This window comes from Bombina bombina, chromosome 10 (genome assembly GCF_027579735.1).
Source record: "Bombina bombina isolate aBomBom1 chromosome 10, aBomBom1.pri, whole genome shotgun sequence".
Classification (NCBI taxonomy): domain Eukaryota; kingdom Metazoa; phylum Chordata; class Amphibia; order Anura; family Bombinatoridae; genus Bombina; species Bombina bombina.
This window is the reverse complement of record NC_069508.1, coordinates 81703637-81719390: the sequence shown is the minus strand read 5'-3', so window position 1 is coordinate 81719390 and position 15754 is coordinate 81703637. Positions and strand designations below refer to the sequence as shown.

The window sequence follows — 15754 nt, the reverse complement described above, 5'->3', positions numbered from 1 at the left end:
TGCAAAAGAATAGACAGAGCAGAAATCTGTCCCTTTAAGGAACTAACTGATAATCCCTTTTCCAATCCCTCTTGGAGAAAAGATAATATCCTAGGAATCCTGACCTTACTCCATGAGTAACCCCTGGATTTACACCAATGAAGATTTTCCTGGTGACAGGCTTACGAGCCTGAATCAAGGTATCAATGACCGACTCGGAGAAACCACATTTTGATAAAATCAAGCGTTCAATCTCCAGGCAGTCAGACGCAGAGAAAACATAATTTATGTAAGAACTTACCTGATAAATTCATTTATTTCATATTAGCAAGAGTCCATGAGCTAGTGACGTATGGGATATACATTCCTACCAGGAGGGGCAAAGTTTCCCAAACCTTAAAATGCCTATAAATACACCCCTCACCACACCCACAATTCAGTTTAACGAATAGCCAAGAAGTGGGCTGATAAGAAAAGAGCGAAAGCATCAAAAAAATAAGGAATTGGAATAATTGTGCTTTATACAAAAAAATCATAACCACCACAAAAAAGGGTGGGCCTCATGGACTCTTGCTAATATGAAAGAAATTAATTTATCAGGTAAGTTCTTACATAAATTATGTTTTCTTTCATGTAATTAGCAAGAGTCCATGAGCTAGTGACGTATGGGATATAAATACCCAAGATGTGGAACTTCCACGCAAGAGTCACTAGAGAGGGAGGGATAAAATAAAGACAGCCAATTCCGCTGAAAAATTAATCCACTACCCAAATCAAAAAGTTTAAATTTTAATAATGAAAAAAAAAAATGAAATTATAAGCAGAAGAATCAAACTGAAACAGCTGCCTAAAGTACTATTCTACCAAAAACTGCTTCTAAAGAAGAGAAAACATCAAAATGGTAGAATTAGTAAAAGTATGCAAAGAAGACCAAGTCATTGCTTTGCAAATTTGATCAACAGAAGCTTCATTCTTAAAAAGCCTAGGAAGTAGAAACTGACCTAGTAAAAAGAGCCGTAATCCTCTGAGACGGGGAATAATCCGACTCCAAATAAGCATAATGAATCAAAAGCTTAACCAAGATGGCAAATAAATGGCAGAAGCCTTCTGACCTTCCTAAAACCAAAAAAAGATAACAAATAGACTAGAAGTCTGTCTGAAATCTGAGTAGCTTCAACATAATATTTCAAAACTCTTACCACATCCTAAAGAATGTAAGAATCTTACCAAAGAATTATTAGGATTAGGACACAAGGAAAAGACAATAATTCCTCCACTAATGTTGTTAGAATTCACAACTTAGGTGAAAATTGAAATGAGGACAGCAAAAAAACACCTTATCCTGATGAAAAATCAGAACAAGGAGATTCACAAGAAAAAACAGATAATTCAAAAACTGTTCTAGCTGAAGAGATGTCCAAAAAGAACAATACTTTCCATGAAAGTAATGAATGTCCAGAGCAAGCATATGCTCAAAATAGAAGAACCTGAAAAACCTTCAGAACCCAATTAAGACTCCAAGGAGGAGAAATTGGCTTAATGACAGGTTTGATAAGAATCAAAACCTGAAAAAAGTGATAAATATCAGGAAGTAACACTGCCTTATCCTGATAAAAAATCAGAAAAGGATATTCACAAAAAAGAGCAGATAACTCAAAAACTCTTCTAGTAGAAGAAATAACCAAAAGGAACAATACTTTTCCAAGAAAGTAATTTAATGTTCAGAAAATGCATAGTTTCAAACGGAGGAGCCTGTAAAGCCCTCAGCACCAAAATGAGACTCCAAAGAGGAGAGATTTAATTAATGACAGGCGTGATATTGACCAAAGCCTGCACAACACAATGAATATCAGGACGATTAGCAATCTTTTCTGTAATAAAAAGAACAGAAAGAGTAGAAATTTGTCCTTAACAAAGAACTGAAGACAAAACCTTATCCAAACCAAGCTGAAAAAATAATAAAAATCTATGAATTTTAAAAGAATGCCAAGAAAAGTAGGTCTTCCAGACTCAATATAAATCTTTCTAGAGACAGTTTTAGGAGCCTGAAACATAGTATTAATCAATGAGTCAGAAAAACCTCTATGACTAAAAACCAAGCGTTCAATCTCCATCCCTTCAAATTTAATGATTTGAGATCCTGATGGAAAAAATGGCCTTGAGAAAGAAAAGGTCTGGTTTAAACGTAGGTGTCCAACGTTGGCAACTGGCCATCTGAATGAGATTCATATACCAAAACCTGAGAGGCCATGCTGGAACTACCAACATAACAAATACTCCATAAGAATTTTGGAAGAAGAACTAGAGGCGGAAAGAAATAGGCAAAAAGATAATTCCAAAGAAATGTCAATGCATACACTACTTCCGCCTGAAGATTCCCGGACCTTAATAGGCCCCTGGGAAGTTCTTTATTCAGATGAGATGAAAAACATATCTGGGTAAGAGAGACCATTCTCCCGGAGGAAAAGCTGGATTAACAGAGATAATCCGCTTCCCAAATATCTATACCTGGGAAAAAACCCACAGAATTTAGATAGGAGCTGGATTTAGCCCAAGCTAATATCCAAGACACTTCTGTCACAACCTAAGGACTGATAGTCCTACTCTGATGATTGACATACACCATAGTAGTGATATTGTTTGAAAAACATTAAACGTCTCTTCTTCAAAAAGAAACTAACTGAAAAATTCGGAGAAAACACAGAGTTCTAAAATATCAAATGGTAATCTCGCCTCCTGAGATTTCCAAACCCCTTGTGCTGACAGAGATCCTCAGACAGCCTCCCAACCAAAAAGACTCGCATCTGTAGAGATCATGGTCCAGGTTGAAATAAAGAGACCTGTAGAACTAAATGATGGTGATCTTAACCATCAAATCAAGAGATAAATATTAGGATTCAAAGATTTAAAATGTGAAATCCTAGAATCCCTGCACCATAATTCAGCATAAAAGACTGGAAAGGTTCTTTCTATTGAAAATAAGCAAAGGGAATTAAATCCAATGCTGTGGCCATAACACCTAAAACTTCTATGCATATATAGCAACTGAAGGAAATAATAGAGACTAAAGGTACCGACAAACGGAACACAATAAAATTGTCCCTTGACTGATAGAGACAAAGACAGTGACACAAACTATCTGGAAACCTAAAAAAAGGTGACCCTTGTGTGAGGAATCAAGAGCTTTTGAAAAAAAAGATCCTCTAACTATGTCCTGAAGAGCAAGTGAATCATATGAGATTCCGCATCCTCAGAAAATAATCTGAATGAAAACAGAAAAATGAAAATATGCATTTATTGTATCTAATGAAAACAAATAATGCTATCACTGACCAAAAAAAGGCAGAATAGTTTGAATAAAAATCCAAAACCCATTTCCTAAAAATGGAACTGGAAGAAATACCCCAAAAGATTCCAGGTCTGAGCAGCGCTTGAACCCCATGGGTGCCCAGCCATGCTTCAACATTACCAAAAATATATAGGACCCAAACACACTTAAAGAGAGTTTTAGCCTTACTGGAATAAAATCAAAGAAATTTGGACTGAATAGAACCAAATAAATTTCAAAGAAGTCTTAACCTGCCCCTTGCCAGCCAAGCTGGAATACGGCACGTACATCACAATATTAGGGAGCTGATTTTGAACTGAAAAATTTCCAATTATAAACATGTTACTTGGGAAATAATTCACGGATTCGTTCCTTAATAAGAACAACCAAACTAGTATAAGCTTAAAGTTTTAGTCTTAGAACTCAATCTTGAAGCCCAATTTATTGGGGCTATCTCTACTCCTACTAATTATGCTATTGTTTCTATAGCAAAATAGTATTTATTTTCCTTTAGATGGTTGTATCTTATTTATGGAAAATTATTTAGTTTCAGGTACTTCAGTTAAGAATTTTTTTAAATCACAAAATTCTTCTAGCTAAAATAGCTAAAGACATAGATCAACCCTCATTTGCGAAAATATCCAATAAAATGAAGACACAAATGAAATTATTAGCATGATAGTCCAGTTAAAGGAACAGTCAATACAGTGGACTTGCATAATCAATAAATACAAAACAACAAGACAAATGCAACAGCACCTAGTCTAGTAAATGTTGTCACTTAAGAATGCTAAAATAAATCATAATCTGATACTTGATCTTAAAGTAAACAGAACAAAAATGAAGCAATTGCAACATCCAAATAAATCACAGGACCAAGAAAAGTACCTGAAACTAAATAATTTTCCATAAATAAGATACAACCATCTAAAGGAAAATAAATACTATTTTGCTATAGAAACAATAGCATAATTAGTAGGAGTAGAGATAGCCCCAATAAATTGGAGAACCCTCCAAATTGAATTTAACTGCTGGCAAAGAATATAGTTTAAAACCTTTGAAGAAGGAATAAAAGAACATTCTCAGCCTATTCCATTCCCTAGTATGAGGAATTGGAAAGAAAACTTCTGAAAACACAGAAGAATAAATAAGCAGAAATAGTGTCAGCTAGTCTTAAAGAACTAGTTACCTTAATATCCAAAATAATCAACACCTTTTCAACAAAGAACAAATGTACTTTAATAAAAAAAATAATAAAAAAGTAGATTTGCTAGTGTCAATATCTGATGAAGAAAATTCTGAAAGAGAAAAAACATCATCAGGGAAGGATAAAACAGTATGTTGTTGGTCATTTGAAACTTCAATAATTAAAAAAAGAAGTGAAAAAGACCTAAACATTTTATTAGAAGGCACAAAGTCAGACAAAGCCTTTAAAATAGAATCAGAAAAATATTTCTTATAAATCTTCTAAATATTTCTTGTACATAAGATGTAAGAATGGCAATAAAGCATAAATACTAATGGATTCTGCATGTAAAAGTATATCATAATAACTTATTACAAACCATAGCTAAAGATAAACATTTATAACATTTAAAATAAATTAACTTAGCTTTGGTAGAACTGAACTCAGTTAAGCGTTTTTCCAGAAGTAGCTTTTGATCCAGGGTCAATCTGAGACATCTTGCAATATGTAATAGAAAAAACAACATATAAAGCAAAATTGATCAAATTCCTTAAATGACAGTTTCAGGAATGGGAAAAAATGCCAATGAACAAGCTTCTAGCAACCAGAAGCAATAAACAATGAGACTTAAATAATGTGGAGACAAAAATGACGCCCATATTTTTTAGCGCCAAAAAAGATGCCCACACTATTTGGCGCCTAAATGCTTTGGCGCCAAAAATGACGCCGCATCCGGTAACGCCGACATCTTTGGTGCAAAAAAAATGTCAAAAAAATGACACACATACAAACAACTTCCGGTGACAAGTATGACGCCGGAAATGACTAAGAATTTTTTTGCGCCAAAAAAGTCCACGCCAAGAATGACACAATAAAATGAAGCATTTTCAGCCCCCGCGAGCCTAACAGCCCACAGGAAAAAAAAGACAAATTTTAAAGGTAAGAACAATTTAATATTCAAATGCATTATCCCAAATAATGAAACTGACTGTCTGAAATAAGGAATATTGAACATCCTGAATCAAGGCAAATAAATGTTTAAACACATACATTTAGAACTTTATATAAAAGTGCCCAACCATAGCTTAGAGTGTCACAGAAAATAAGACTTACTTACCCCAGGACACTCATCTACATATAGTAGAAAGCCAAACCAGTACTGAAACGAGAATCAGTAGAGGTAATGGTATATATAAGAGTATATCGTCGATCTGAAAAGGGAGGTAAGAGATGAATCTCTACGACCGATAACAGAGAACCTATGAAATAGACCCCGTAGAAGGAGATCATTGAATTCAAATAGGCAATACTCTCTTCACATCCCTCTGACATTCACTGCACGCTGAGAGGAAAACCTGGCTCCAGCCTGCTGGGAAGCGCATATCAACGAAGAATCTAGCACAAACTTACTTCACCACCTCCACGGGAGGCAAAGTTTGTAAAAACTGAATTGTGGGTGTGGTGAGGGGTGTATTTATAGGCATTTTAAGGTTTGGGAAACTTTGCCCCTCCTGGTAGGAATGTATATCCCATACGTCACTAGCTCATGGACTCTTGCTAATTACATGAAATAAATTAGATTTGGATGTTTGAATGGACCTTGGAGTAGAAGGTCCTGCCTCAGCGGCAGAGTCCATGGTGGAAAGGATGAGATGTCCACCAGATCTGCATACCAAGTCCTGCGTGGCCACGAAGGTGCTATCAAAATCACTGAAGCTCTCTCCTGCTTGATCTTGGCAATCAGACGAGGGAGGAGAGGAAATGGTGGAAATACATAAGCCAGGCTGAAGGACCAGGGAACTGCTTGAGCATCTATCAGCGCTGCCTGGGGATCCCTTGACCTGGACCCGTAACAAGGAAGCTTGGCGTTCTGACGAGACGCCGTCAGATCCAGTTCTGGTTTGCTCCATAGTTGAATCAGCTGGGAAAATACCTCCGGATGGAGCTCCCACTCCCCCGGATGAAAAGTCTGCTGACTTAGAAAATCCGCCTCCCAGTTCTCTACTCCTGGGATATGGATAGCTGAGAGATGGCAAGAGTGAACCTCTGCCCATAGAATTATCTTGGAAACCTCCATCATTGCCAGTGGACTCCTTGTTCCCACCCTGATGGTTGATATAGGCTACAGTTGTTATATTGTCCTACTGAAATATGATGAACCTGACAGCAGCTAGTTGAGGCCAAGCCTGAAGAGCATTGAATATCGCTCTTAGTTCCAGAATGTTTATCGGAAGGAGGGCTTCCTCCTGAGTCCACTAACCCTGAGCCTACAGGGAGTTCCAGACTGTGCCCCAGCCCAGAAGGCTGGCATCTGTCGTCACTATAGTCTACTCTGGCCTGCGGAAACTCATTCCCCTGGACAGATGGACCTGAGATAACCACCAGAGAAGAGAATCCCTGGTCTCTTGATCCAGATCTAGCAAAGGAGACAAATCTGTGTAGTCCCCATTCCACTGATGGAGCATGCAAAGTTGCAGTGGTCTGAGATGTAGGCGGGCAAACAGAACTATGTCCATTGCCGCTACCATAAGAACGATTACTTCCATACACTGAGCCACTGACAGCCGAGAAATGGAATGAAGAGCACTGCAGGAGGTCAGAAGGTTTGATATCCTGACTTCCGTCAGAAAAAAAAAATCATTTCTACTGAATCTATCAGAGTCCCTAGGAAGGAAAGTCTTGTGAGAGGGAAAAGCAAACTCTTTTCTAAGTTCACCTTCCACCCTTGAGACCTCAGAAAGGCAAGAACAATATCCGTATGGTACTTGGCGACTTAAAGAGTTGACGCCTGGATAAAGATGTCGTCTAAATAAGGCGCCACTGCTATGCCTCGCGGCCTTAGGACCGACAGAAGGGACCCTAGAACCTTCGTTAAGATTCTTGGCGCCATGGCTAACCCGAAGGTGAAGAGCCACAAACTGGTAATGCCTGTCTAGGAAGACAAACCTGAGGAACTGGTGATGATTTCTGTGAATTGGGATGTGCAGATTAGCATCCTTTAAGTCCACAGTAGTCATATATTGACCCTCCTGGATCATAGGAAGAATGGTTCGGATTGTCTCCATCTTGAAGGATGGGACCCTGAGGAATTTGTTTAGGAACTTGAGATCCAAGATTGGTCTGTAAGTTGCCTCTTTTTTTGGGAACTATAAACAGGTTTGAAGAAAAAAACTGCCCCTGTTTCTCTCTTGGAACTGGGTGGATCACTCCCATAACGAGTAGGTCTTGAACACAATTTAAGAACGCCTCTCTCTTTATCTGGTGTGCAGATAATTGTGAGAGGAGAAATCTCCCTTTTGGGGATGATTCTTTGAATTCCAGAATATATCCCTGGGAAACAATCTCTACTGCCCAGGGATCCTGAACGTCTCTTGCCCAAGCCTGGGCGAAGAGAGAAAGTCTGCCCCCGACTAGATCCGGTCCCGGATCGGGGGCTACTCCTTCATGCTGTCTTAGAGGCAGCAGCAGGTTTTTTCGTCTGTGTCCCCTTGTTCCAAGCCTGGTTAGGTCTCCAGATTGGTTTGGACTGGGTAAAATTTCCCTCTTGTTTTGCATTAGAGGAAGCTGAAGCTGCGCCACTTGAAGTTTCGAAAGGAACAAAAATTATTCTGTTTGGTCCTTAATTTATTGGACCTATCCTGAGGAAGGGCGTGACCTTTTCCTCCGGTAATATCAGAAATGATCTCCTTCAGGCCAGGTCCGAATAGGGTCTGTCCTTTGAAGGGGATGTTAAGAAGCTTAGATTTTGAAGTAACGTCTGCTGACCAGGACTTAAGCCATAGCGCCCTACGCGCCAGAATGGCAAAACCTGAATTTTTAGCCGCTAACTTAGTTAAATGAAAAATGGCGTCAGAAATAAAGGAATCAGCTAACTTAAGAGCTTTAATCCTGTCTAAATTATCATTTAACGGGGTCTCCACCTGTAGAGCCTCCTCAAGAGACTCAAAGCAAAAGGCCGCTGCAGCAGTAACTTGGGCAATGCATGCAAGAGGCTGGAGAAGAAAACCTTGATGTATAAAATTTTTCTTAAGGAGACCCTCCAATTTTTTATCCATAAGATCCTTGAAAGCACAACTGTCCTCGAAGGGGATAGTTGTACGCTTAACTAGGGTAGAAATAGCTCCCTCCACCTTAGGGACCGTCTGTCACTAGTCCCGTATGGCGACATCTATGGGAAACATCTTTTTAAAGGCAGGAGGGGGAGAGAACGGCACACCTGGTCTATCCCATTGCTTAGTAATAATTTCTAAAAACCTCTTAGGGACTGGAAAAACATCAGTGTAAACAGGCACTGCAAAGTATTTGTCCATTTTACTCAACTTCTCTGGAACTACAATGGGGTCACACTCATCCAAAGTCGCTAAAACCTCCCTGAGCAATAAGCGGAGGTGTTAAAGCTTAAATTTAAACACTGTCATTTCAGAATCGGATTGAAGTAAAGACTTCCCTGAATCTGAAATGTCACCCTCAGATAGAAACTCCCTTACACCGGTTTCGGAGCATTGTGAGGGTAAATCGGACACAGCTAATAGAGCGCCAGAAAGCTCTGTATTTGTTCTAGCCCCAGAGCTGTCTCGCTTTCCTTGTAATCCTGGCAGTTTGGGCAATACCTCTGTGAGTGTAGAATTCATAACTGCCGCCATGTCCTGTAAGGTAAAAGAATTAGACGCGCTAGATGTACTTGGCGTCACTTGAGCGGGAGTTATAGGTTCTGACACATGGGGAGAGCTAGATGGCATAACCTCCCTTTTTTCAGTCTGAGAATCCTCTGGTGAAAAATCTTTAAAAGCCATAATATGGTGTTTATAGATATTTCAGTACATTTGGTACACATTCTAAGAGGGGGTTCCACAATGGCTTCTAAACATATTGAACAAGGAGTTTCCTCTATGTCAGACATGTTTAAACAGACTAGTAATGACACCAGCAAGCTTGAAAAATACTTTAATAAATGTGAAACAGCAATTATACAAAAACGGTACTGTGCCTTTAAGAGAAAAAAAAAACAAAAAAAAAAACAAAACAAAAAAAATTAGCACTTAAACTGCAAAACAGTGTTAAAATGTAGTAAAGTCTTCTGAATTTTTACAGTGTGTGTAAGGGACTAAAGCAACATCGCCCCCAAACCAGATTTAAAAAATGTCAACCACTGGTAAAAGACAGTTAAGCACCTTGCCACAGCTCTGCTGTGGCTCCTAACTGCCCTCAAATACGATTAGGGAAGAAATAAGCCCTCTATAGTGGTTATCAGATGCAAGAGGACTCCTCTAGGGAAGCTGGATGTCTCAGTCTGAAAGAAACTGCGCACCTAAAGCGCGAAAATAGGCCCCTCCCACCATGTACTCGATGTCAAAGGGGCCTTAAGGAAATACTCCTAGGAATATCTGACTAGCCATGTGGAAAAACTAGGCCCCAACAAAAGACTTATCACCCTCAGAAAAAAAAAAAAAATGTCTTACTTATGTAACATGTAAACGTTTTGTCACCCATAAACACCACACTAAGTAATATGAGAATTAAAATGAGTATTACCCTGTTTAGTAAGCATGATCCCAGTCGTTGCAAAATCACTGCATCTAGCTTACCTCAAATATAAAAGGCTCTGTCAGCATTTTCTAGAACTTATCATCTCTCTAGAAATAATTATACTGAAAATACCTCAAAGCAGGTAATCTGCAGACCGTTCCCCCAACTGAAGCTTTCCCATACTCTTTAGTTATGCGTGAGAACAGCAATGGACCTTAGTTACAAACCGCTAAGATCATCATCCTCCGGGCAGAATTCTTCTTCTAATTTCTGCCTGGGAGTAAACAGTACAACGCCGGTACCGTTTAAAAATAACAAACTCTTGATTGAAGGTAAAACTACACTAAGTCACCACATATCTCTTTATACTTCCTATCTTGTCAAGAGTTGCAAAGAGAATGACTGGAGGTGGGGGTTAGGGGAGGAGCTAAATAGACAGCTCTGCTGTGGGTGTCCTCTTTGAAACTTCCTGTTGGGAAGGAGAATATCCCACAAGTAATGGATGAACCCGTGGACTGGATACACCTTACAAGAAAAATAAAGTTATTTTTGATATTCATACCCTTTAAAAAGATTAAAAAAATATGTAAATTACCTTGTGTGATTTAATTGTGCCGACACGTGGTTGCTTTTGTCTCTGCTCTTTTGGCTCAGGTAGTGAATCAGTAACTTTATCAGACAATGTAGAACCACCTTCATTATCACTGCTGCTAGAAACAGGGGCTCCAAACTGGATTGATTCTATTGCCAAGTCTATGGAAGTTTCTTGACTAGAAGCCTAGGAAAAAGACATTTCTTAAATAAAATCAGGTTTACATGCTTAGGTATCATATAGATATATTAGTTTAATAGTCACCTCTGGTGTTGTAGGTGGCACACAACCTGTTAGAGGCTTACTCCATGCACTGGAAGGTGGTGGTTGGGGAAGATTTTTCTGACCCACTGGAAGAGAAAAGGACTAAATATGATCATTCAAAAACAGTAAAAGCAAAATCTTAAAATATTTCCCTACATTATATTTAGCAATACACAAATGGCATTCAAATTAAAAAGGGACAGTCTAGACAAAATAAAACATTCATGAATCAGATAGGGCATGCAATTTTAAACAACTTTCCAATGTACTTTTAATATCAAATTTGCTTTGTTCTCTTGATATTATTTGTTGAAAGCTAAATGAGGTAGGCTCATATGCTAATTTCTAAGCCCTCAAAGACTGCCTCTAATCTCAGGGCATTTTGACAATTTTTTACAGCTAGAGGGTATCAGTTAATGTGTACCATATACAGTGGTATGCAAAAGTTTAGGCACCCCTGAAAAATTCCATGATTTTCATTTATAAATAATTGGGTGTTTGGATCAGCAATTTAATTTTGATCTATAAAATAACTGAAGGACACAGTAATATTTCAGTAGTGAAATCAGGTTTATTGGATTAACAGAAAATGTGCAATATGCATCAACACAAAATTAGACAGGTGCATACATTTGGGCACCCAAACAGAAATATTGCATCAATATTTAGTAGAGCCTCCTTTAGCAGAAATAGCAGGCTCTAGACGCTTCATATAGCCTGTACTGAATGTCTGGATTCTGGATGAAGGTATTTTTGACCATTCCTTCTTGCAAAACACAGGACTTTTTTCATTATTTAAGTGTTTTACAGGGAGTGCAGAATTATTAGGCAAATGAGTATTTTGACCACATCATCCTCTTTATGCATGTTGTCTTACTCCAAGCTGTATAGGCTCAAAAGCCTACTACCAATTAAGCATATTAGGTGATGTGCATCTCTGTAATGAGAAGGGGTGTGGTCTAATGACATCAACACCCTATATCAGATGTGCATAATTATTAGGCAACTTCCTTTCCTTTGGCAAAATGGGTCAAAAGAAGGACTTGACAGGCTCAGAAAAGTAAAAAATAGTGAGATATCTTGCAGAGGGATGCAGCACTCTTAAAATTGCAAAGCTTCTGAAGCGTGATCATCGAACAATCAATCGTTTCATTCAAAATAGTCAACAGGGTCGCAAGAAGCGTGTGGAAAAACCAAGGCGCAAAATAACTGCCCATGAACTGAGAAAAGTCAAGCGTGCAACTGCCAAGATACCACTTGCCACCAGTTTGGCCATATTTCAGAGCTGCAACATCACTGGAGTGCCCAAAAGCACAAGGTGTGCAATACTCAGAGACATGGCCAAGGTAAGAAAGGCTGAAAGACAACCACCACTGAACAAGACACACAAGCTGAAACGTCAAGACTGGGCCAAGAAATATCTCAAGACTGATTTTTCTAAGGTTTTATGGACTGATGAAATGAGAGTGAGTCTTGATGGGCCAGATGGATGGGCCCGTGGCTGGATTGGTAAAGGGCAGAGAGCTCCAGTCCGACTCAGACGCCAGCAAGGTGGAGGTGGAGTACTGGTTTGGGCTGGTATCATCAAAGATGAGCTTGTGGGGCCTTTTCGGGTTGAGGATGGAGTCAAGCTCAACTCCCAGTCCTACTGCCAGTTTCTGGAAGACACCTTCTTCAAGCAGTGGTACAGGAAGAAGTCTGCATCCATCAAGAAAAACATGATTTTCATACAGGACAATGCTCCATCACACGCGTCCAAGTACTCCACAGCGTGGCTGGCAAGAAAGGGTATAAAAGAAGAAAATCTAATGACATGGCCTCCTTGTTCACCTGATCTGAACCCCATTGAGAACCTGTGGTCCATCATCAAATGTGAGATTTACAAGGAGGGAAAGCAGTACACCTCTCTGAACAGTGTCTGGGAGGCTGTGGTTGCTGCTGCACGCAATGTTGATGGTGAACAGATCAAAACACTGACAGAATCCATGGATGGCAGGCTTTTGAGTGTCCTTGCAAAGAAAGGTGGCTATATTGGTCACTGATTTGTTTTTGAATGTCAGAAATGTATATTTGTGAATGTTGAGATGTTATATTGGTTTCACTGGTAAAAATAAATAATTTAAATGGGTATATATTTGTTTTTTGTTAAGTTGCCTAATAATTATGCACAGTAATAGTCACCTGCACACACAGATATCCCCCTAAAAAAGCTAAAACTAAAAACAAACTAAAAACTACTTCCAAAAATATTCAGCTTTGATATTAATGAGTTTTTTGGGTTCATTGAGAACATGGTTGTTGTTCAATAATAAAATTAATCCTCAAAAATACAACTTGCCTAATAATTCTGCACTCCTTGTATTATTTTAATAAACAGCTACAATCATGGCAATATATACTCATAATTATTACCATAATCATGTAAATGTAAGATAATCACAGAAAATGTTATGACAAGGAAGAGGTTAACACAATCCAACAATATGATCTATTGAAAACACATTATGCTTATCAGATAAATGCATTTTTTTCATAGTGGTGAGAGTCAACGATCCATCAGCTCTATCTCTGGGCACCCCCATCTGCGAGTGATCTTGCAAAACACCTCCTGATTTAGTGACCATTCCCTGTCTGCTCATAAAACCTGCTTCCCAGTTTCTCCCCACCAGGAATGTGGATGACTGATATTTGGCATTGGTATCTCTCTGCTCATTAAAGAATGCAAGACACTTCCAGCATCACTAGAGAACTGTGAGTTCCACTATGGTGATTGGCATAGGCCACTGTAGTTTTGCTGTGCAATTGAAATGGAATAAAACTGACAGAAAGCAACTAAACTCAAGCTCCAGAATGCTGTTGGAATGATCACTTCCTGCACTCAGAGAACCCCACAGAGCACCCCAGCAGGTGAAACTCCCTTCTTCTGTTAAGATCTCCCAGGATGGGCGCCAGAAGCACATGCCCTGCAGAACGGGTTCCTGAGAAAGCCACCAGCAAAGAGACTCTCTTGACTCTGGATCCAGAGATATTACATGACACAGGTCTACATAATTCCTGTTCATTTGCTTGAGCATACATAACTGTAGAGGTCTTAGATGAAAGCTAGCAAAAAGGAATAGCTCCCGAAGCTGCAACCATAAGATCCACCACCTCCATGCATTGAGCCACCAAAGGCAGAGGAATGGATTGACATAGGTGGCAGGCAACACAAAGTTTCTAATTGTGTTAATCTGTGAGATAGATATGCATGCTGATAAAATCTGATGATGATCCACAGAAAGTTCACTCTTGTGTTGGGGGTGAGATAACTTTTTTTCTAGATTTAAATCTCCAGTCATGCGTCTGAAGATACCAGAGTAACTTTTCTGTGTGAGATGTAGCTAAATGTAAAGATGGTGTCTGAACCAAGATGGTGTCCAAGAAACCCCCTGTAGTCTGACTAGAGCAAGGAGGGCCCTATAATTTTTGTAAAGATCCTGGGAGCTGTAGCTAAACCAAATGGAAGATATATGAATAGGTAATGCTTGTACAGGACAGAAAAAACATAATTTATGTAAGAACTTACCTGATAAATTCATTTCTTTCATATTAGAAAGAGTCCATGAGCTAGTGACATATGGGATATACATTCCTACCAGGAGGGGCAAAGTTTCCCAAACCTCAAAATGCCTATAAATACACCCCTCACCACACCCACAATTCAGTTTAACGAATAGCCAAGAAGTGGGGTGATAAAAAAGGAGCAAAAGCATAAAAACATAAGGAATTGGAATAATTATGCTTTATACAAAAAAATCATAACCACCACAAAAAAGGGTGCGTCTCATGGACTCTTGCTAATATGAAAGAAATAAATTTATCAGGTAAGTTCTTACATAAATTATGTTTTCTTTCATGTAATTAGCAAGAGTCCATGAGCTAGTGATGTATGGCATAGCAGATACCCAAGATGTGGAACTTCCACGCAAGAGTCACTAGAGAGGGAGGGATAAAATAAAGACAGCCAATTCCGCTGAAAAAAAAATTAAAAAATCCACAACCCAAATCAAAAGTTTTAATCTTTATAATGAAAAAAAAAACTGAAATTATAATCAGACAAATCAAACAGAAACAGCTGCCTGAACTACTTTTCTACCAAAAACTGCTTCAGAAGAGGAAAACACATCAACATGGTAGAATTTAGTAAAAAGTATGCAAAGAAGACCAAGTCGCTGCTTTGCAAATCTGATCAACAGAAGATTCATTCCTAAAAGCCCAGGAAGTAGAAACTGACCTAGTAGAATGAGCCGAAATTCTTTGAGGCAGGGACTTACCCGACTCCACATAAGCATGATGAATCAAAGACTTTAACCAAGACGCCAAAAAAATGGCAGAAGCTTTATGACCTTTCCTGGGACCAGAAAAAACAACAAATAGACTAGAAGTCTTTCTAAAATCTTTAGTAGCTTCAACATAATATTTCAAAGCTCTAACTACATCCAAAGAATGTAATGATCTTTCCTTAGAATTCTTAGGATTAGGACATAATGAAGGGACAACAATTTCTCTACTAATGTTGTTAGAATTCACAACCTTAGGTAAAAATTGAAATGAAGTCCGCAACACCGCCTTATCCTGATGCAAAATCAGGAAAGGAGATTCACAAGAAAGAGCAGATAACTCAGAAACTCTTCTAGCAGAAGAGATGGCCAAAAGGAACAGTACTTTCCAAGAAAGTAATTTAATGTCCAGAGAATGCATAGGCTCAAACGGAGGAGCATGTAAAGCTGTCAAAACCAAATTAAGACTCCAAGGAGGAGAGATTGGCTTAATAACAGGTGATCCATCCACCAAATTAGAGATGATCGAACCTTGGGATTTAAGGATATTATTTGTGATA

The 15754-nt window shown here is 38.8% G+C and overlaps 1 protein-coding gene across 1 annotated transcript in view; it reads right to left on the bottom strand.

Moving 5' to 3' along the window:
- The window catches only part of LOC128640804 (protein PRRC2C), a 1245292-nt gene that overhangs the window by 715569 nt on the left and 513969 nt on the right, over nt 1–15754 (bottom strand). Inside the window, exons 8-9 of the mRNA XM_053693223.1 lie at nt 10876–10961; nt 10615–10797 (exon numbers count right to left, since the gene is read on the bottom strand). Coding sequence (XP_053549198.1) covers nt 10615–10797; nt 10876–10961 — 269 coding nt within the window. The remainder of the gene's footprint in view (nt 1–10614; nt 10798–10875; nt 10962–15754) is intronic.